General features: G+C 43.2%; 1 protein-coding gene across 2 annotated transcripts; it reads left to right on the top strand.

Annotated features, from left to right (window-relative positions):
- The first annotated feature begins 474 nt into the window (after positions 1-474).
- On the top strand, positions 475-19,074 carry GPR132 (G protein-coupled receptor 132). Of its 2 annotated transcripts, none has more exons than XM_035329209.1 (2): positions 475-912; positions 15,136-19,074. In XM_035329209.1, the coding sequence occupies exons 1-2, from the start codon at positions 790-792 to the stop codon at positions 16,264-16,266; spliced, it is 1,254 nt and encodes a 417-aa protein (XP_035185100.1). In that variant the 5' UTR covers positions 475-789; the 3' UTR covers positions 16,267-19,074. The 2 variants fall into 2 exon arrangements, with proteins under 2 accessions (XP_035185100.1, XP_035185101.1); XM_035329210.1 differs by having other exon boundaries at positions 782-915; positions 15,137-19,074.
- Positions 19,075-22,472: the final 3,398 nt, after the last annotated feature.

Genomic DNA, 22,472 nt, shown 5'->3' with positions numbered 1-22,472 from the left:
AAGGTTACCTCCTGCATCTCACAGCCTCTCTGACACAGCCAGAAGGATGGATTAAATAGAGACTGGAGGCAAAGAGCAACAGCTCAAATACCCCCAAAATGTGCTGGGCTGCCTGGCTGGGCACAGGGGGGGCAGAAAGCAGAGCCTTTCTCACAAGCCCCATCCTGAAATGCAGCCATGGTTGCTTAGCTGATAACTGGTAAAAGGCAGCAGCCATGCACAGCTGGTCTCATGTGTGCAAGAGTCCACGGTGAAAAAGCAGCACTGTGTGCAGGCACCATTTAGTGTCTGAAGGCAATGCGGGGGACATCCATGAGAACAGACTGTTTCACAGGACTTCTTGAGACCTCTGAATCTGCAGCAGTGTTGCAGAAACTCTGATAACCTCTGTGCTCTGATCAGCAGAAACGTCATAGCCCCCAGTCCGGGGGCTGTGCTTACTCACAGGCCCACAAGCATAATGCTATTTATTCCTCCATCTTCCTACTAATGCCACATTTTCCTGTCCTGACCATTTGTTTTTTCCCCTTTCTGAATATCCTCTACTTACAGTAATTAGTTAACAGCTTCTTCTGCCTCTTCTCACTCTCTCAGTGTATTTTCAGGGGCGGATCTTCCCAACGTGGTTAATACAGATGCCATTTTACAATGACCTTCTCAAGTCATGACAGGACTATGATTTTCAAGGCTGGGGGATTCCAGCCACCCTCATATCTATAACTGTGCACCTAGCTACAAGTGACACTGGTACCCTGAGGAAGTCACCAGCAATGTATTTCCTTTCGGCTCATGACACTTAGGACTACGTGGTGTCACAGGCAGCTTCCTGAAGTGTCTACAGAACAGCCTGCGAGCGCGGCACAAGTCGGAGTGCCTTATCATCTCCTCTGCAACAGCCAGGGAAAAAAAGAAGTAAGTGGTTTCTAACTCCAAGATAAGGCATTCATTCTGCTTAGCAGTATTTGGCTTCGTTCTGCTTCGGTTGCTGCTTTTCCATGCTGCGTATTCGTGCTTCAGTATTGTAGACTCTAGTGATGTTTCACAATCTAAAACGCCTTGTGACTGATGTAACAGGCATAAAGTGCTGTTGGGTCTCTGTTAGTTAGAGCTCATTGCAGCTGAAGGAATCTTTTATTCATCCTTGATGGTCCTTTCCAGCTCAGGACATTCTATGACTCTGATTCTTTACTTTCCTCACAAATTCTCTTTCCTATACAAAATATATTCTTTCCTTACAAAACGATTTCAGTTGCAGTCAGACAAAAGTGATTACTAAGACTGAAAGACTTTGGGAGGATCCAGGTTGCTGTAAGGTTAGATCTGACAATCACTGCAAGCATGAATACTAAACTACTCTAAAAATGCCAATGCCATTGGCATTGCCAGACTTCATTTGGTAGACCATTAGAGAATTCACACCCAGCATTTCCTCTCACCCTGTCTCTGCTGGAAGAACTAGACAGGCATTTTATCGTGAGGTTTGCCTGATGGTCTACTGTGCCGGATTGGATATACAAACTTTATTTTTTTTCTCCATCTTCTGTTCACACAGTACTGTTCATCACTGGCACACAGAAATATCAAGACTAAGTTGAGATTTTTTTTTTTTCCCACCAAATATCTTGGATTTGCCTTGTTTTTCTGAGACACCAAAAATTCTGTGACCATGCTCAGTGTAGTCCTCTGCAAACACAAGACTTTGCTTTTAAATAAAAGCTGATACGCTTTTGCATTCAGCACAGCCGTTGCTCAGTGTAGTAGCTACTGATTTGAGACCACACGTCTTCTGATACAGTCACAGACTGGTGACAGCAGCTGCATCACACCAGCAGATGGGCAGAATGAATCAGTATGAGACTTTAAAGGATCCTAGTTTTGAGAAATTCTGAGAAATTCTGAGGTCAGAACGGATCTTTCTTACATAAATGAAATTTAGCAAAGGGTAAACATCCTACAAGAGCTAGGCTCCCCTAATGACTAGGTCAAACTGAACTCTGTTTCCCATATTTAGTTTCTCATAGGGTCTTCTTGGTTGCTTTTTATCTCCCTGGTACCTCCCCCCATATTTATTTATTTATTTATTTTAATTTATGTTGCGATAGAAAACACTTCAGATTATAGATACTAGCTCTGTGGAACTTTTAAAACAAAGTTTTCTCCTCTGCCAAAGACTGATGTGCACCTGGGCTGTTTTAACCTGCTTTTCCTGTGATACTATTTGGACTCATCTCTGCATTCAGACAAGTGGCTCTTCAGCTTCCAGTAACCTCATTATTCTACTCTTTAACAGCCGACAGGCAGGCTTATTTTCTTCTGAGGAGCTTTCCATAGGTCTGTACACAGGACACTACATTTAAACAAATAGAGTATGAACTGAGCACCTCTTCTGTAGAGGTTTCTGCCTGAAACTGCAGACAGCTCTTTCTGGTTCAGCATTTCCCATGCCTCTTGTACAGACAGTGAGTTTACAGCCTCATCATGATCACACAGATAGCACTGATTCAAGGGCAGTGTTTTGACTGTCTCTGGGTGCCCTGACAAATCTCTTCTGAGCTGAAATGGGAATTTCACAGTTTTATCTAGAATGATTTTACACTCCCAGCCAGGTTCCTTTATTTTTGCATACAAGAGGCTATGAAAGTGCAGATAGGTCACTGGTTCCCAAAACAGAGCTGGGAGTGGGGAAGCAGACAGCAGTACTGCTGCAGTGACAGAGGGTCATGACAGGGCTTACATTAATAGTTGTGGTCCCAATGCAGCAGGAACATGGCTGGAGTGAAGGCTGCAGCAACATGAGGACAGGTTTCTGTGGCTGCTCTCCGTGACTTAGTACCTGTACATCTGACCTCAGCTCAGCACAAGCTCAGGTTTTGCTTGCCTTTTCTTGACATGCATTGTGTTCTCAGTGTGCCATGGGGTGTATTTAGCTAAAGCAATGAGCACTTCAGTGCTGAAACTAATCTGTGTTGTCATTGCCCCATTTCCACCTGAGGCTGTTTTTATTTTAGCCTTTTTCCCTGGCCAAAAGCACCTGGATATCTCCTCACCACTCCAGGGTTGCTGTGAATGTCTCGTGCAGGTCTGGCTGGGTTTACCAGAAAACCCTCTGCCACATACTCTTGCCTCCTCAGTAGGCTCTGCCTCACTGTATGAAAATCACTGCTTTAAATCAACTCTGTGGGGGCAGTGTATACAAGGGACACTGTTTTTGCTTAGTGCTGCCTCCTGTGCTGGTGATATATTGGAGCACTGGAGGAGGAGGTAGTCAAGGATCCCATCATACTGGCAGAAATTCCATCATTTTTACAGCTGCTTTCTGTAAGGCATGTCAGGCTCAACAGAATCTGGCTCTTAGTCTATTGTTACTTTATCTCTCTTCATGGATCAAGGCTATTTTAAAAGCAGGGTATTTAGTGCAGATGCATGCCATCAAACACATCTACAGTTCACACCTGATTGATGCATGGTGGAAGAAAGCACATGACAAAAATATTCTGCAATAATATAATTCTGTGGACCTGAAGTCTGTAAAGACAAAGGGTTGAGTACTCAGTCTCATATCTGGAAAGTGAAGTGGGTTATATCATTGCATAGGCAAGCAGGGTCTTACTGGATTGGAAAGGGCTGAGAAGTGGGAAATTCAGAACAGGGTCCACTGGAAATAACGCATGGTTTTGATATCCCTAAGGAAGGATGCTATGAGGAATAGCTGGTAGCTGGGAATTTTACATATCTTTCAGTGTAAAGTCTAAGGGTCCCAAGCACACATGAGATACTCAGTGGCAGATGTACAAAAGGCTGAAGGAGATGTCTGCTGAGGATATGGACAAGACACAACAGGAGATTTAGCAGACAGAGGAGTGGGCTCACAGACACGTCAGACACGTGGTTACCAAGAGGAATCTTTGAGCGTCACAGTTTTTACTGGCATAACTAAAGTCTTAAGGGGAAAACCCTGCTGCTGGTACATGAGTTAGCTCTATAGGAGGTGACCCGGCTGGCAAAAAAAAGGAAAACAGTAGTTCTCCAATTAGTTGAGAGTGAATCACAGCACAAGAAGGAACAAAGAAAATGAATTTCAGGGTAAATGGAAGAGGAGGAAATACTGGTGTCTGAGTTCAGAGCACTCAAAACTACAGTCTTTAACTGTTCTGTTAAAAATAGGATTGCTTCAAGAATAGAAGGCACTGTGGTTTTCACAAGGCTTTGCAGATCCCACCTGCTGAGCCACATTCACTGCACCCAGAGTAAAACAATTTTCAGTGAAAACTAACTAGTGTTATCAGCAACAAGCAATTTGTCAGTGAGCCTAAGTCTGGAAGGTGGCAAAATTATTTGGGGCATATTTTTGCTCTGTTTTTTCCCTGCAGCCTCTTAGTAATGATGATACTACCAGCAGCAGTGCAGCTCCCACATGGCAGTGATTCCTGCACAGATCCACGAGGCCAAGACCAGTAACTTGCCCATAGCAGAGAGAAAATATAGTGTCGAACGGGCAAAGCTCAACAGCATCTTTGCATTTTCCTATTACTGGCAGAGAGTATTTCCTATTACTGACATCCTCTCTGCGCTGACTCTTTTCAGCACTGTTACGCCACAATCGGTCTGTGGAATTTCAGTCGGATGAAAGGGACAACCGTATTTTCAGGCTGCAGGGAATGCCTATGATTCCTATGACTGTCACTATTGCAATAGAGGTGTCAGTGCAGGAAGGAGGGAAGTTTGTGAATTTGTGAGTTTGACCAGGAGATGTGTTTGCTTATGAGTAAATATTCTCTGCAAGTATCACTGCCTGATAGCAGTGGATATTGTTGTCCCCTGAGCCAGCATATTCTGGCTTCCATGGGAACTTGAGCAGCAAAGTAGGTACAAGTTACCAGATGTGGTTCTCCTGGGTCAGCAGTGGATTGCTAACCACTGATTGAGTTGGGATAGATGTGGGGAAAGCAACCGCAGGATGGCAAAAGACAAGAGCAAACCATGGCAATGCACAGGCCACATATGGAGAAAGACACAACCAGGTGATGACAGGCTGGCAGGATGTGACCTGATCTGTAATAGAGAACACAGTCTAGCCAGGGCTCAGTGGTGAGGCCAACAGCACACAAGACCGAGCTGTGGTCGGACAAAACCCTTGGCCATTAATAAAAAAAAAACAACCAATACAGGGAAACAAATTGAGCCATCAGTGAGCCGCAGTCCACAGCCATGTTACAAAAAAAGCAAAGAAGCTTACCACAAGGTAGGATAAATACACGTCACTAAAACACGTGCCATCTACCTGTCTGGTACAACAGCATCGCTCTGTTTATGTGTGTCATCAGCAGAGCCCAAGGGGCCACATAGCTTCTGTGGGTCCAGGAGCACAGCTAGGTGCCAGCTTCAGGCTACCACAAGCCATAGGCATGGCTGTGCCATTCCCACACTGATTGCCCTGCCTGCCTGAGAGCTGATGGGATTGAATGTTCACATCTCTGGACAGGATACAACCCAGCTGCTCCTAGCTGGGACAAACGTCTCTTGGCTGCAGGGTCACTGTTGTTGTCCTTTGCTTTCTCAGGCACAAACTTAAAGGCCTTTATATAGGCCTTGGGTTGGTCCAGGTGTCACACGTGGCTACCTGCCTGCGCTTACTGAACGGTGAAATACACATGGCCTCATTCCAGAAATCTCCAGCAACTTCAGAAGAACAGTTGCTGCCTCAGAGATAATTTACAGTCTTGGTGGTTTGAGGTGAAAATGGCTCTAGCACAGGTCTTTCTGTGTCTCAGTGTGCTTCTTTCTGACCGGAGATGTTGGAGTTTTGGCAGGAGTTTGCTGTTAGAAGGCCAGATGACTGAGGCCCAGAAGAAGGAGGAAGATGTCCTTAAGGAGCTTCTGGGGAGAAACTAAGGGCAAGAGGGTGGTGGCACAGCAAGCTGTTTGTTGGCGTTATTCTTGTGGCATCTATTGGGTACCCACCCAAGATATGGGAAGGAGGCCCAGAACTGTCAGTAGACAAGGATGAACAAAGAAGAGCTACGAATGAACACTGAAGAGCTACGAGGAGAGAGCAAAGATTTGTCCATACCTTTGTATCAAGGGTTGGAAAGTGGGCCCTGCGAACCACCTGGGTCACAAGATAGAGCAGTTGGGTGATCCCAAAACCCCAGTGTCTGCTGTTGCTAACGCATCAGTAGGAAGGCTCAGGCCTGAGGGCTGAAGACAGACTGCAGCAGTCACAATCTGCCTCACATGGCCACCACACCACCAAGGAGGGCCAACCCCCTGATCCCTGCCTGTTGTTTTGGGAATCCAGAGCAGCATTCATCTTCACATTATATCTCTGTGACAATTTTTCTGGTGATTGGCTGTTTTAAACATGCGGGAGCACCCCAGGGGGTTCCAGAGAAGCTGTGCAGGGGAATGCCCCTCTCAACTCTTTCTTCCAAGACTCGGTGATTTCAGCGTGAACTAAGTACAAAGTCTGGCCAGTTATTTTTTTAAATAAGCCACTCAAGTAACAGAGGCCTTATTTAAATAGCCTCCACTCCCAAGGCTGTGCTAGCTTTATGGAAGCATAGTTATAGCTAGTGCTATGGAGGCTAGGCATAGCTGTGCTAGCTTTATGGAGGCATAAAGCACGAGTGCCTACTGGTTTCATGTCTGGGGAAAAAGTGGGTGTGAAACAGAAGCACAAAACTTGCCAGTCTCAGGGCTATTCTCAGCTCTTCACTTTCACCACATCTGCTCCAAAATCTATGCTTCCCACAACCTTTTGACATGACTGGCTTTGTAGTTTAACTTCAAATTTATGACTGCATTTCTGGGGCACCTGATGGCTCTCCTGATTATGAATCAATTCATCTGACCATGATACATTTTCTAGAAAATCTGGTAGGTATCAGAAAATAAATCTGGCTGGCAACATCATTTCTCTGATGTTTTCAAGGAGGACTTTTCTCAGTCACCAGTACCAAAAGTCCCAACATCATGAATCATGGCCTCAGAGTCTTGAGACTGGTGAAAAAATGTCCACTGATATTGGGGACCTGGGAGTCTGTTTTTCAGCTGTGAATTTCCCCTATCTACTCTCTCATCCTTTGTATGACATGTATATAGTTTTACCTACCACCTTGACTGAGGTAGTTTCAAACCCTGTAGCTGAAGCTTTCATTTTTACATTTCTCTCTTATCTGCCTGGCATTGTTTTTTCATCTACCGTCCCTCACCAGCCACTGTAACAGGAACATAAGGTGCCTGTTTTATGGAAGGATTGCAGTTTTGAGTCACGTCATTCATCAGCCCTGAATTACGTGACAGTTCACCTCATTGTCCCCATAGCTGCTTATTTTAGCACAGTAGTATGTTTAAGGAAGTGGATGTGTGGATTTAGGCAAATGACCACACACACGTATTTAAAACCTCTGGTTACTAACAGTTCGTATCTATGAACAGTGTATCACGAAATAAATCAAACACCTTCTTCACCTTCTTCTCATCAGAAATGGTTGCTCCTCCTGAATGACAGATGATGAATATCTTCTCTCTTCTGTCAAATATGTTCCTTTTTTTAAAAAATAAAAAAAATAAAAAAAAAATAATGACTGCTTACATATTCAGTATAAAGTTATGTATTGAGACTGTATAACTGATCCCAAAGCTCAGCTGCTTCCTCACAGCAACTATTTGTGGTTCCTGGCAGTGGTCTGCAAATGCTCCATGTTTTAACCAGCAGTTGTCAACAGAGAGATTATCTGCTTTCACCACAATGATCTCTGTCTGGTGTCTCACAGTTGGAGATTGTTGTAACCACTGATGTAGGAGTGCTTACTTCTTGTAAAAAAACTAACTAAACTTCAGATGACTATATTTGATCATCAAAACTAAGCCTATGCCTTGCCTTGGTTCAGCAGAAGGATGCTTAAAGATATTTCTTGTTTCCCAAGAGTCTTCTCCATGGCCACAACAGCCAGAGAGTGTTCAAAAGAGGGCAAAACTCAAATAGAAATCTAACAAATGGACAAAAATTGCCAGTTTCGTATTTCAGGAATCACATGGAAGGCTTTTGTTTGGTTTTGTTTTTCATGAGTTGGTATTAAAGATGCCTTACAGTTTTTATTTATCTCTGCATTCAAATCCCATGAATGCTTTCCCCTTCATTAAGCTAGGATGGAGGCAGCCATTGTAAGATAGAGCTGTGCTCAGGCTGGATTCCTCAAATAGTCCTCTACCTTTGAAGCACTTTTTTTTTTTTTAATTATTATTTATTTATTTATTTATTTATTTATTTCTCCACAGGACTTTGATACTATATGGTTTCTAATCCTACTATCTTGTGTATGTCATTAAAAATGGTCAGTCTGCTGGGTAAATAAGTGGAGCCACTGCTGTCTTTCCTTTACCTGCTGAGACTGCCTGAAAGGAATGACTTTATGTACTAGCCTCTTTATTACTAACGAAGGGAATAATAATAATAAAAGCAGTTCACTGACTTGATGGGCTAATAGGTCATAGTCTTTTTTTATCCACAGAAATAGCAAAAACATTGTTTACTTTCAAGAACAACAGAGCAACTAATCCACAGAAATGTCTTACTTTCTATTAAAGTTAACAGACACAAAAGATAGTGGCTGGAAACTCAAGAGACGGGTAACATAGTTTCTGCGTGAGAAAGAAAAGCCTAGATTCAGAATGGGAGTGATGTGGCTGGTGATGAGTATTGTAGGTGGTACATCTGCCATATTTAGGAACTGATGACTCATGATACTAGATTTGAGCAGTCAAACCAACATTATCTTTGTAGTACTGTGTCAAATAGTTATGGTACCACTTGCTACTAAGGAAAGCACACAAAACAAAGAGAATCTCAGGTCCTGTTTCATTAAAGGCTGATTTACACTTTAAAACATGAGGGCTGATATCCTTCACAAATACTGGGGGCAGGAAGGGAGGTGTGAAGGGCTTGTTTGTTTTTATCTTAATCACTACAACAATAGTTCTTTTTATTATTATTATTAATATCCAAATAAGCCCCTCAAAATTCTCATCCCTACCAATAATTCTTGGCATAGAAGGATGATTGGAAAATGATTTGAAAATGAAAAAAATACAAATAATGTGCTCTGCTGATATCCTTGTATTCATGTATTCATGTTATGGCTTTCACTGTGTCTTTTTTTCTCTTTTGCCCTTCTGTATCTCAGGTGAATGAATCCAAAGGCTTTCAACCAGTGCTTTATTCAACTATTATGCTTTTTTCCTACCTCCCCTGAACTGTATCTGAAATTTTCTTTTTCACCTCTCCTAGATATATTATAGCTCCAGCTTCTCTGTTGGAAATCAAAAGTTTTGCATGAGTAGCTAATAGCAACAGACAATAGCGATATAAAGCCTTTTGCTTTCCCCCTCATTTTCACTTCCCTCTTTGCTAACACCTCAGTTTTAGCAAAAGCACTTCAGACTCTTCAGATATTAAAGATCAGATATTAATGCAACTGGCCTGGATATTCATAAGCAGCAATCAGTGAAGTTCATCAAGTCTCCACACTTCTCAAGACCCTTTTCTGCTTCATGCAGGACCAGACTCCAGTGAGGATCTTTAAATCTGAAACAATAAGCTCTAAGTCAACAGGCTCACAAAAGCTCACGTGTTCTTCAGGACTTAGCAGTTAAGTTTTCAAAGAAAAACCAAAAAAAAAAAAAAAAAAAGTGATGTGGTTGAAGTGGCTGTCCATCTGCCATGTGGCTCAAATGACCACAAGTACTGCTTACCCAAGGTGCTTTACTTAGGACTTGCAGCATCCACAAAGGTGCCTGGTGGGGTAGTTTTGGTGCAAAGGCCCCTAAATAGTCAGCAGAAACCAGCAGCACCTCTGGAGGTTGGTAGAGGGTGTAGTTCACATTCAGGCTAAGCTGCTCTCAATACAGCCTCTCTCTCCATCTGCTTCTGGCTTCTCTGCTCCTGGCCACATGCTACTACTAATCCCCTTGTGCCTGCCCAGATGCTGCTGTGACCCTGGAGGGCCAATTCAAAAAGGCAAACCGATGGATAACTGACCCAGATAGAAAAGGAGACGTATTTTCTGCTAGCCTACCACTCTGCATGAGTTCACTGCAGGGTCAGGCAATGTACTGGTCAGGGAGAAGGCAGAAAACAGATCGGTGGCAGCTAGGCTGTTATTCTGATGTGTCTGTGATGTGAAACCACATCCTCACAGCATCCCAGGTTCATGGTCTCATCTCCGACAATCTGTGTGGGACATCTCTGCAGGATAGTTCAATGCTCTCTCATGCTGGGCAAGCGAGAGGACAGATGACCACCACGCAGGCTCTCCTGCACAACAGCACTGTGCTTTGGACTCTAGCCACAAGATGGGACATCTGATTCCTATATCAGACATCAGTCTGGTGTTTGAACTCAGATCTACCACTGTCTAGCAAAGCCCAGGAACTCCTGCTTTCCATTCCTCCCAGGAAACCTGGGCCGCCAGCCACAAGCGGCACAAAGTGCAGTGGATCAAGGACAGAGGGAGGAAAGGGCAGGCAATGTCAATAAGGTTTTATGGACCCATTTGGTAGGAAGGCAGCAAGACATTTCTGCTGCTTTCTTACCACACATCAAGAAAGTGGGATTTCACATCCAACTTGCCTCTTTCATCCACATCCCTTTTTATTTGAGCATCAAAATGTGCCCTAACCTCTTCTAAGATTTTCTCTGTGTAAGATCTCAATACATTAGAGGAGGTAGGCACTCCATTTTAGGAGCAAGAAATGTAATCACCTATTTGTCTAACAAGTGGGAACATAACACAGCAAGATTAGAAACCCTACCAGAGATCTACCTTCCCCAGTATTGTGATTATAACCCAGGCCAAGAGCAAATGTCCAAGGAAGAAGGTAAATATGGAGCAAACCTTCTGTAGTAGACTATCCCATTTTCCTGTGATTTGTGCTCAGGTGCTTAACAGAGGTGTTGTCTCTGTTCCTTCAACAAACCAGGAAGATGAGGCATTTTATAGGTGATAAACATGCATGTGCTGACTGAGGCTTGAGTCTTACTCTGTGAGCCTCAGGGAACAAATTCCCACATGTTGCTAAGTATGTGTTGGGCTGTTGAAGCAAAACACAGCCAGCATCTGATGTTAACAACTAACAGTAGCTGGTAAGCCCCAGCAGAAACAGAGCTGTCACAGAAAGGAGGGGACAGCTACTTTGGAGAGGCTCTGCTCAACAGGTTAGCCTGCTGTCCCCAGTGAGGTGCCCACAGGTAACCAGCTGCTCCTTTAGACAAAGCAGTAGGGTTGTGAATGCTGCATTAGGGAGATGTGGGGATTAAGCCATCGCAGCCCAGCCTCCACAGAAGAAGACAGGACTTTGAGTCTTCTAGGCTGAGCAGAGTATGAAAACAGCAGACCCTAAAGGCCTGCATAAAAAACATGCATTCAGTTTCAGTGAGTCAATATTACAAGGAGAATTTTCATGAATTGCCTGTTGAGTTCTGCTTTCTGATCTTCAGTTTGAGGGCAAAAACCCTCTCCAGTTCTGGTGAGCTGAGCAGAGACTTGTCAAGCTCAGGACCAGAAGACTGCTCTGGATAGGGCCCAGAGCCAGGAGAAAGGCAGGGGCAAGGGGAGCAAATGGATGCCCTCCCCTCCTCCTTCCTGGAATGGGGCTGCGATCATTATTGCTGGGAAAGATCCATGCTCCTCAACTGACAGGCCAGACCTTCGCAAAAGGCACCGGGCACATGTTCTTTCTTCCTGAGTGTAAATTTGTGCCTATGACTGTTCTTTGTCAGTTGAGACTTTGTGCCTGGCAGCTGGCTGGCAGAGGGTCTCCTGAGCCCAGCATCAGCTCTGTGGTTGAGGCACTGCAATGACAGCCCGGGAAAAAACAAAACAAAAACAAAAACAACAACAACAACAACAAAAAAAACTGCCTGGTGAAGGCTGATTAAAAAGTCACACACCTCTCCTTCCTGAGGCTCTCTCAGGTGCCAGACACACAGGAAGGAGACATGGCCTGGAGGTAGGGCCTTGCCTCTCCCTCATCACTTGACTGATACAGAGGAGGCACTGGGTTGGCTCCATGCCCCCCCCTGACCCACCAGCACCCACAGACCTTCCTGAGGAAGAGTGCGGTGCAGAGAGGAAGCAGCAGGCTGGGAGCAGTGGCAGCGCAGAGCAGAGCCCTGCTGACAGGCCTGCGCTGATCCATCCCCTCCTTTCTTGTCCTGCACAGGTGCACCAACATCGTGGGGGACACGGGAGGAGGTCAGAGGCCCAAGAGCCCTGAAGAACTGGGCCTGGAGAAACTGAGGAGCAGAGCAGGAAGAGAGGAGGCAAAGGAAGGAGGCAAGCAAAAGAAATATTGGGAATCATGTGTCTACACAATAAGTCTTCTTTGGGAACATGTGTCTACAGAATGTCTTCTACCACTTCCTTCCTGCTCTGCACCATTGCTGGCTGCTTGCTGGTGAGGCAGGTACCTCAGGGGGAAGCATGCCTTCACACAACAAGTGGCGAACAACAGGCGTAGGCAGTGCAAAAAGAAGAATTCTGAAACAAACAGGGCCAAGAAGCACATGAAGCCCTGGGGGAGGGGAGGAGAGTGCACCTTCAACCACTCGGAGAGGTTTTGTGCGCTACGGCGCCGTTGCTCACAGCTGAGACAGCGTGCGACTGTGCCACGTCCCTACCTCGGCTGTCACTGCCTCCATCACCTATCAGTCTCATTCACCTGCTGTGCTTCACAGCTCCGTCTGCAAGCCACCTTTGTGTTACGCAGACTCCCAGTGGTCTCTCATTGCTCACACTCAAGGAGAGGACAAGCTCTCCTATGCCATGTTCTGGGTGAGGTCTGGTGCAGAACCTCTGCTGGCCCAGAAGTCAAACACTGCTTTTATCCCCCCTCCACAACTGTTTGGTTGGTGGCCTGCAGAAGGCCTCATCTCATTGACCCAGGGTGGCAGGTGCCCAGAGGCAGAAAAAAATAAATGTCACTCCTTATCACAACTATCACATTTCTAAATATTTCTAAATTAATACCAGCTATGAGCACACTTTCACTGCTAGCAAAAAAAAAAAAAAAAAAAAAAAAAGGAAACAAATTCAAAAATATTGCAACAGCCCTGCTGAGTACTGTGCAGTCTTCCCCCCACACAGTCGTGAGGATCCTCTTCTTCAGTCATCCTGAAGCTGGGACATTTGAAACTAAAGTAAACTTCAGATCCTCCTAGAGAAGACCTGAACGTATCCATTGGATACCAGATGGTCCAGCTCTCAGATGAGGAGAGATAAGAGATGTGTCCCTCTGGCACTTGGCTGGATCAAGGTACTTTGGCCTGACTAACGCAGTGACCACTGCCTGCTAACCTCTAAAGGTTTCAGCATGCAAGCAGAGCATGGTTTGCCGCAGAGGGAAGTGGAAGGTAGACACTGAGCAGGTCACACCCTCCAGTGTACTTCTTCCACACCAGCAGCACTTTCTCGGTTCCTGTGTCTACAGAGTCCCCATTCCAAGTGTCACCCTGAGGAACAGCTTTCTGTGCCACTGGTGCTGGGGGTGGCAGGTACCGCTGCCTCTGCCCCACCTGCTTGCTTACCAGGACTGGAAATGCATCTTCAATCAGAAACTGCTGTCACTGGGGCTCTCGGGCTATCTTGAATGATAGATGCTCTGTTAGGCATTCAGGTGGAGCTGCTTATGCAGCCCCCAGGGAGGGGAGGAAACAGCCCCACCAGCTTGTCCACCCTCCCAGAGATGTAGGAGACAATGCAGGTCCCCACTGCCCTGGGAGCAGACGGCTTCCCCCTAGGTCTGTTTGAGATTGGCCCAAACCAACAAAATTAAATGTTCATAGGCTGACACAAGCTACCTTCTCCCCTGTATGAACAAGAAGAGATTAAAGAAATTTTAAAGAAATTGCTCATGCACAGTGAGGATGAAGGCTCATACCCCACCTCTGTGTGAAGGGACTCAACCTCTACCAACACATCTCCCCTTGGCGGTTAGCTGACTGTTCCCTGGAGCAGGTGTCCACCTGAGTGCCCAAAAGATTAGGCCAGACAAGATCTCTTCTTATTAAATATCTTGCACCGCTGGCAACTTCAACTCACAAATACAGGAAAGTACAAGTTTTAAGAGAATACAACACCATTACAGCCCCTTCACCTCCATGTTCCTCTCTTCACTTGGTAGGAGATTTCCTTGTGAAAGCTGTGCAACTTTGCAAGAAATGCTTCTCCTAGCACTACATAATGCTAACCAAATGCCAAGTCTGCTCTTGTGTATGGCCACCTTGGAAAGGTGGAGTTTTTGTAACCACTCCTTTTTAAGGAGCATTAATTTTCTTCACCGCAATTTCTTAAAAGCTTACATATTCTTCTCTTCAGCCTTGTTTACTTCCTTTCACTACATATTTCCTGTTGTTTCCCAGAGGTATCAAACAGATGTGGTAGGCAGCTTTGCTGACTTGCTGTGGTGAATGTTATATAGCACTACAAGTTTATGTTCCTCAGCTACAGTTATTCATTAAGAGGAGAGAGGTGTGAATTATCTAGATCTGAATCACTGTGCTTTATTACAGTGTGGCAGTACACACCAGTATCTGGATTCTAGTTCCTGTATGCTGGGTAGTCTCTGGTACATTAACTGCCCCCACCCAATTGAGATGGTTGTCCCATTTGACCAGAAATTATAGCTTCTTCTACCAGCCTCTGTCTGAAATCTCAGCAGTTTGCAATTTTTGTTATTGAGTTTGAAAAAAAATAATAATAATAATAATAAAAAATGAGATTTATGCCCTTAATGCTGTTAATTTCCTCTGCAAAGTGACTTTAGTATTTGATCAGCAGCTCAATTCTTATGTCTGGGGTCAGTCCCCAGTCCCTGTTTTAGTGACCAGGCATGCTATAGTCAAGAAATTCCTTGAGGAAAGGCACTTTTTCCTGGAACTAAATCAAACCTGGCTTCCAGGGGATACTACAGGAGAGCAGAAGGTCTTGGAAAGCTCACCTGTCCTAGATGGTTCCCCAAGACAAGCATCCCATTTGTTCCCCTGCGATGCCCTTGCACCTATGGGACTATAACCTTTACTGACACATTTCTAAGTGATACAAATGTTAACTTTCTATTTTGCCTTCTGATTCTCAGGAAAAACACAGCTGGAAAGAAATCATGGAAGATCATAGAGACTGTCTGACAGCCATAAAGGATAATGCCACCATTTGCACAGACATTTCCTACAAAGACAGCAAGACACTTCTCATTGCTGTTTACAGCTTTGTTTTTGCAGTCGGCCTTCCAGCAAATTGCATAACTTCCCTGCTTACATTTATGCAAATCCAAAGGAATAAAGTAGTTGCCATCTACATTTTCAGTTTATCATTGTGTGAGCTGATGTATTTAAGTACCTTGCCTCTCTGGATTATCTATGTGCAAAATGAGCACAAATGGTACATGGGTGAACAGATTTGCAAAATAACAGGATTCATTTTTTTCTGTAACATATACATCAGCATTCTGCTTTTGTGCTGTATTTCTGTGGATCGCTATGTGGCATTGGTGTATGCTCTGGAATCAAGGGGAAGAAGAGAACGGAAAAAGGCAATCATAATAGTATGCTTTCTCGTTGCTGTGGTTACAATAATCCACAGTCCAGTATTTAGCATGAAGAGTATACATAATGATACCTGCTTCGAGACTTTACCCCTTGACAAAAAACTGGCTTCTTTCGGCTTTGCCAGGTTCCTATTTGGATTCGCCATACCTTTCATGATCCTCATTTTCACAAACTACAAAATTTTCCAAAGTACAAAAACAAGTACCAGCTTGACTTGTCGCCAGAAAGCCAAAGTGAAGTATCTGGCAATTGCCATTATTGTCATTTTCCTGATCTGCTTTTCTCCCTACCATGTGGTACTCTTAATAAGGTCTGTATACTTTCTGCTTCATACAGATTGCTCATGTCCATTTGAAAAAGACATATACCCAGTTTTTACAGTGTTTCTGTGTTTATCCACTGCAAACAGTGTTGCTGATCCAATTATTTACGTGCTGGTTAGTGAAAACGTCAGAAAAGACATTTTAAGGAGTGTGAGAAGATGGAGGTCAAACTCATCCAGGTTCAACTCATCTGTTAGTCATAAGACTGAGAGCACCAAACTGAAAACATCAAAAGAATTGCAGGAAGGAGCACAAAGAGAAGAAAACAAAGAAATAGAAAATTCATCCCACATTGAAAAGACCTGTCATACCAGCAAAGACCCAGAAGGTGGTAGCTAGCAGGTCGCTGCTGCAGCTAGCTGCTGACAGCACATAAGTTCCAAACTTGAGCTGCAGACTGCATGCTGCAGCACACCAGTATTTACATGCTGACGTCTGAAGGAAGGTATTTTTACACGAGCCAGCAACTCCTAGAGGACTCTACAGGAATGATGCTTCTTATTTATGTTTCTCTCCTACGATAAAGGTTGCCCACCAGTATCATCAACGCAAACCTTGCTTTGTGAAGGACGTGTGGAATAAACTGTGAAATTTACTTTGACTCAAACTGAAGTCTTAAAAGCTTATTTTTTTGGAACTGCTCTTCTCCTTTCACAAACTGAGAAGCAGTTTTATCTGAGTTGGACAAAAAAGAAACACCGTACCTAGGAAAACAATGTAAGGCCCATTCTTCTGGTTGAAATTACTAGTTCTCGAGAAGGTACATGTTTAGATTCTCATACACATGCACCGTAGTTAACGTTTGCGGTTAACCAGTGGAAAATATTAAAAATGAGGAAGTCTTTCAATAAGAGCCTTGAAAATGTTCCTAATGCAAAAGTATGCAGCTTAATCTAGCTTGCACATTCTGAATATAATAGAGGGCAAAATAGTGTCCTGAAAACACAAAGCAACAGTACTTCTACAGTATTACTTGAGAAACGGCACTGTCCTGATATTCTTAAAAATGTACGTTTCTAATGCTTAATATTTTAGAATTAGTAGATTTTACTTGTTTTGCAGTAAATTCTGGAATGCACTGAAGTATACAGAAAATGTAAAAATTTCCAAGTGGAACTGGGGACTGTTCTTATGCCATCTCTGAACATTTGTTGAAGTTGTGTTTCATTTCTGACTAAGATAACATTTCCCTCCCGGTATTGATCTGTTGTTTGTCTTAGTGTGTAGGAGTCTATACAGGAGGTAAGAGCCTTATAGAAAAATGAAGGGTAGAAGCATGGAAAATGTAGTTCCATAGAGAGGGACTCCCTTGGACATGCTGGTGGCGCATAACGAGACAATGCTGAATAGATTTTGTTGTTACTGCCTCTGCTTTTGTTGTGAATAAATTACTGATGGCAGTATCCTGTGCCTTCAAACCAGAAATTACAAAATAAGAATCATATAAACCTGCCACCTGGCAAGATTTAACTGAACACTTTCTTCGTATTTTTATGTGATCAAAATAAAACAGGAAAAGATCATGAACCAATTACATGTTTATTTGAGTTCAAGTTTCTGAAGTGTTCCATGGTGTCATTCTGCTTTATCTGCAATGTTGTATTTCAGTAATATTTTTTAAATGCCATTAATGTCCACATTTCTAAATCAAACTAATATTAGCCAAGGTGAATGTAAATATTTGTTAATGTTTTAAAATGTCATAGATATTTCTGTACTTTATGCTTGATTCTTACACACTTTTTGAAAGAAGCATTGTGCCAAAATGGCATTTCCTCAAGTTACTGTATTTATGATGTATTTAATTTTTGGATTATTTAACGACTCCTCTGGCACCTTCCTATGAAATGTCTGTGTCCTCAAAAATTGTTCACATGGTACTGAATGGACTAGAATATTGTTTCTAGGAATAATGTGAAATTCTGTTGTGATGTTAATTAACAAACAGTGTTTCTCTATTTCCTTATGTTTCCTAGAGATCAAACTCTCTAAGGAGAGAATTGTGAAGTGCTGAATACCTGCAACTTTGCTGAAAATCAGACTTTCCATTACTAAAAAAAAAAAAAAAAATCAGTAGCAGGTGGTGCTCATAACAGCCCCAGTGGTGTTGGTTAATCTCTGAAGATGTGTATGCAAACTGCACCAACCTCAGGATTTTCGTAGTCTGAATGTAAAACTTTGATGAATAACAGCAGTGAATTTGGAAGAAACCAAAGAGACAGACTTCTGAACTGACTGAAATGGATGCAAATTAGATATTCACCCTGATGAATTTAGAAATCGCTCTTTGATGTTTTTTCTCAGATAAAGAGTGATTGTATTTAGACCAAACAATATCGGAGTCCAGGGCCACGGAAGCAGGGGACAGGAATTAGCAGGGTTCGATGCAACAACAGTAATTCTTTTTCCTTGCCTAATTTACTTGCTGTTCCAAGTTACTTTATCATTGTGCATCTTCTCTTAAATAAAATCCTTGGAGCATCTGTGTCCAGACAGGCTCTGAAATAAACCCCTCTGCAGCTTGATCTAACTTCAGAGATGACCTACATGATCTCCAGGGGTCCCTTCCAACCTAAATTTTTCTGTGACAGAATGTTGAAGGGATTACAGGGGCCAGGTACCAAGCAACGTATCCAAACGGGAAACTGCAAAATCCTAACTTTTTTAGAGTTATAAATAGAAAAAAAAAATTAATGGCTGAGAGAAGTCACCAAGAATGCTATTTTCGTGTTGTTAAAATCAGGTACACTGACTGTTCCCATGTGGTAAGTTGAAGCCTGTTATCTCAGTGTTTTGTCACACAGCATCTGATTATGCCATAGGGTAAAGGAAGAATCTCAGTGCTGGGACGCTGGCTAGAGACCCAGCAAAGGACACTATTAGGATCTGAACGGATCTGAAAGGTTGATTGAATGTGTGGATCTTTCCATCATTCCCTCCTGGAAGGAAAATCCAGTGAGCCTGCAGGGAGTACTTCACTCTGTGAGGAACAATTCACCTACTACATCTTATCTGCGGTTCTCAGCCCAGCTGTTTGGATCTGCCCCTGATAACCTGCCAGCTTTCCCAACTCATCTTAAGCTATAAGATGACTTGGAGAGAGTAGAGAACCAAACCTGAGGCTGCATCTTCAGATGGACAGGTTTCCACAGAAACCTCAAAGCAATAAGTTGCTTACAGGCATAACAGGGGAGAGAGTATAAATTCCACTCTATTTTGTATCCAGCATTTACTTGGGTATAACTTCCATAATTTGATTTAAAGAGTAGGCTACTTAGAACCATAGAATCACAGAATCACAGAACATCCAGAGTTGGAAAAGACCCACGAGGATCATTGAGTCCAACTCCTGGCTCTACACAGGACCACCCAAAACATAACCACGTGTCTAAGAGCAGTGTCCAAGTGCTTCCTGAGCTCCTTCAGGCTCGGTGCTGTGCCCACTGCCCTGGGCAGCCTGTCCCAGTGCCCGACCACCTCTGGGTGCAGAACCTTTCCCTAACACCCAGCCTGACCCTCCCCTGTCCCAGCGCCATGTCATTCCCTCTGCTCCTGTCACTTTCACCAGGGATAATAAATAAAAGATTATTTTATTTTTACATGTGTCTCAGCCATTCTTAGAGTACCTTGGAGATAAGTGGATTGCTGATTATTTTAAGTACGACTGTGAAACATAAAGTGAATAATTTCTGACTATCAGCTAGAGCTGACCAAACTAGTTTTGCAGACAGTATGTATTTTTCTTTATTCATCAATTTTAAACTAATTGCAAATACTGCACTTTTAAGTCTTTGCTTGTGGTAACACTCAGAAATCTCCACTCCTGTCTAAGAAGCAATCAGTATGCTCAGTAGCAAATTTTGCCTCAAGAGGACAGTTATACTTCCTCTACAAAACATGCAAACCCAGATATGAATAAACTCAGACTCTATGAGAGTGACAAAGTTTCATCTGCAGCTGGTGATCCTGTAGCTGCTCTGATTCAGTCCCTGCTGTCACATATAACTCAATGCTGAATTTCTGGTTGGTACTGAGTGATGAAACAACTCAGAACCAAGCTTTCAAAGAATCTTAGTTTTCCTTTGTGTGTTGCCTCGTAGGTTGGAATATTTGTCTTGTTTTCAAGCCAGTCCAAGATCACGGAACAAATAAGGGTGGGGGATTGCATTAAAGAGCTGTAATCACTTTTTGAACATCTTCAGTGTGCAGGGGAAGCATTCAGGTGATAGCATCCCCAAAGCTGGATCTCCCAGCATGTTCTTTGTGACTAGTGTCTAGAGATGAGGATATCACACCTACCAGTCCTCTCCATCTCTTCTGCTCTCTTTTGGGGTGCTTTGCATCGTGCTGCACTTCCCCAGGTTCCCTGCACAATAAAACTTTGCACAGGAGAGGGCGCCTCTCGTGTTCCATTTGCAATAGGAATGCAGCAGGGCCGCCTGACATGCAGTTTTCAAGAGAAAGCAGTATGAAGAATGAAGAGAAATCTGTTATCCCAAATTAGACTAATACTAATATCCTGAGAACAGTTGCTAGTTGCCGTTCTCGTGAGTAATTAGTAAGAAAAAGTAGGACTCTAAACTCAGTGTAATTCGGATTACTGATAATTTCTAGGGTTTTACTCTCTTACTCCATCCTGTAAGAAATGCTCACAGATAGTGGAGCAAAAACCAGCCGTTCAGGCAGATGAAAAGTCTGCTGAGGAGGGACGATAAGATATGTGGTAAGAATTTCACAGAACATCATATGAATATCATCTACGCAAGCAACCGCAGGATAAGACTTCTTAGTACACCATGAAATGATCCATCCTGTTTGGCAGCTTCAGTCTCTAACAGGGCCCATACATGATCACAAAGCATCTCCTGCATGTTCAAAGGTCTGTCTTGAAATACTTTCTTGAGGGAGGTGAAGAATCAAAGAGAAGAGATACTGTGGGAGAAGAGTGTTGTATGATATACAAAGTCCTGAAAAGCTTCATAACCCTAGAGTCACAGATGTTCTGAACAAGTATGCAAATACCTGGGTGTTCAGAAAGTTACTTATAAATTCTTCAGTCTGAATCACAGTTCCCCATCTGTAAAATGGAACACTTCTTCCCTTGAGCATTGTCTGTCTTCTCTGTTTAAAGCGCTACCCCTCGCAGGGGATGCTAGAAGGAGCGAGCAGGTGTGTGTGGTGTGCACGCTGTGCGTACTGCAGCGGGGCAGTGAGCTGCGTGGAGGCGAATTTCAGCTACTGAAACACAAATTGTACTGAGACAGCACTTTCAGGGTCAGCTTCAAAGCACTTTATTTGCTTCTATGTATTCCGGTCTGGGAGGGGGGGGAGAGAAAAAAAAAAAAAAGCAGCCTTTAACTTATTTAACTTTGGGCCTTTTACTAGATCCTTTGGATTTCAATGCGATTGGTCCTCAGTGTGATATTTTAGAGTTTGGAGTTTTGTTGCCTGCCTCCAGAAGATAAGATTAAGTTAACAACACAGATCCAGAGACTGACTTCCAGACTGGAAACACGTAAGGCCAAGTGCTTGCGAGGCTCATGGTATCTGTACAGGACTGAAATCAGCCAGTAATGCTAAGGGCATTTGCGGTTGCAACTTCTGCACATAGCAAGCTGCTGGTGATAATCTTTCAAATCTTCAGTGCTTAGAGATCTGTCCATGTGCACACTGCTTCTCAAGCTCTTCCTTTCCCTGGCAAAGATTTTGTAGGTTGGGAAGCACTTCCTTAACAACAGATTTCTGGAATGGGTGGGTCTCTGACAGCCTGATGCAAGACAACAGTACTGTCACTTACCCATTTGATTAATTTAGGGTTGCTTTTTCCCTTTCTTAATTATAGTTGAGGACAAGGCTGGGCTCACACTACCCACTACAGGTAGTTTTTATTATTGTATGTTTGACATTTATCAGTGACTTGGCAATATGTTGGATAAAGGACATTGGATAAGGTATTAAAGAAAATCCTGTAATTTTCCATTTAGCTGCATTTATGGTTCCTGTATATCTCTAATTCTTTTCTTCAAATCTTTCCTAGACAAAATAGGGCTTACAAGAATTGATAGTCCACAGCTCTTGATGGAATGGTGTGCATACCTGCACTGCTTGCAGTAATAGCTCTGTCCCAAAGATAACAAACACACAAATCTCAAACAAAACTCTAGACTGAATGCACATTGTTATGTGGAGAAAAAATAAATAAATAAATAAATAAATAAATAAATAAATAAGGCAGAAAAAATGTTTATTAAATAACAAGGGAACTTAGGAGTGTGACTTACTTCTTGCTTTCTTCACTTACTGTGGGAATGGCACACCAACAAAAGGCAGGAGATTCTAGAAAGGCCAGGCACGAATCTGAAGTTTCTGCCAGAAACAAAAAGAGGTGACTGGGAACTTTCTTTGTACACTGGATTGTGAAGGAGATACAGAAAGACTATAATGTAATAATAGAACAGATTCAGGGAGAACGGAGGGTCAACAGATAACTTCAGTGCTCCACAAAAGCAGAATTCAGAGCTGTGTGATCTCACAGCTCAGCAATG

The sequence above is a fragment of the Oxyura jamaicensis genome, chromosome 5 (genome assembly GCF_011077185.1).
Source record: "Oxyura jamaicensis isolate SHBP4307 breed ruddy duck chromosome 5, BPBGC_Ojam_1.0, whole genome shotgun sequence".
NCBI classification, from domain to species: Eukaryota; Metazoa; Chordata; class Aves; order Anseriformes; family Anatidae; genus Oxyura; species Oxyura jamaicensis.
The sequence above is the reverse complement of the archived record's forward strand: the minus strand, read 5'-3'. Positions and strand labels throughout refer to the sequence as shown.

Excerpts from the sequence above, each read along its gene's own strand:
- GPR132 (XM_035329209.1), top strand. The coding sequence starts at position 790 with ATGACACTTAGGACTACGTGGTGTCACAGGCAGCTTCCTGAAGTGTCT. Across the intron at positions 913-15,135 it reads ACAGCCAGGGAAAAAAAGAA|GAAAAACACAGCTGGAAAGA; the intron begins GTAAGTGGTTTC and ends TCTGATTCTCAG.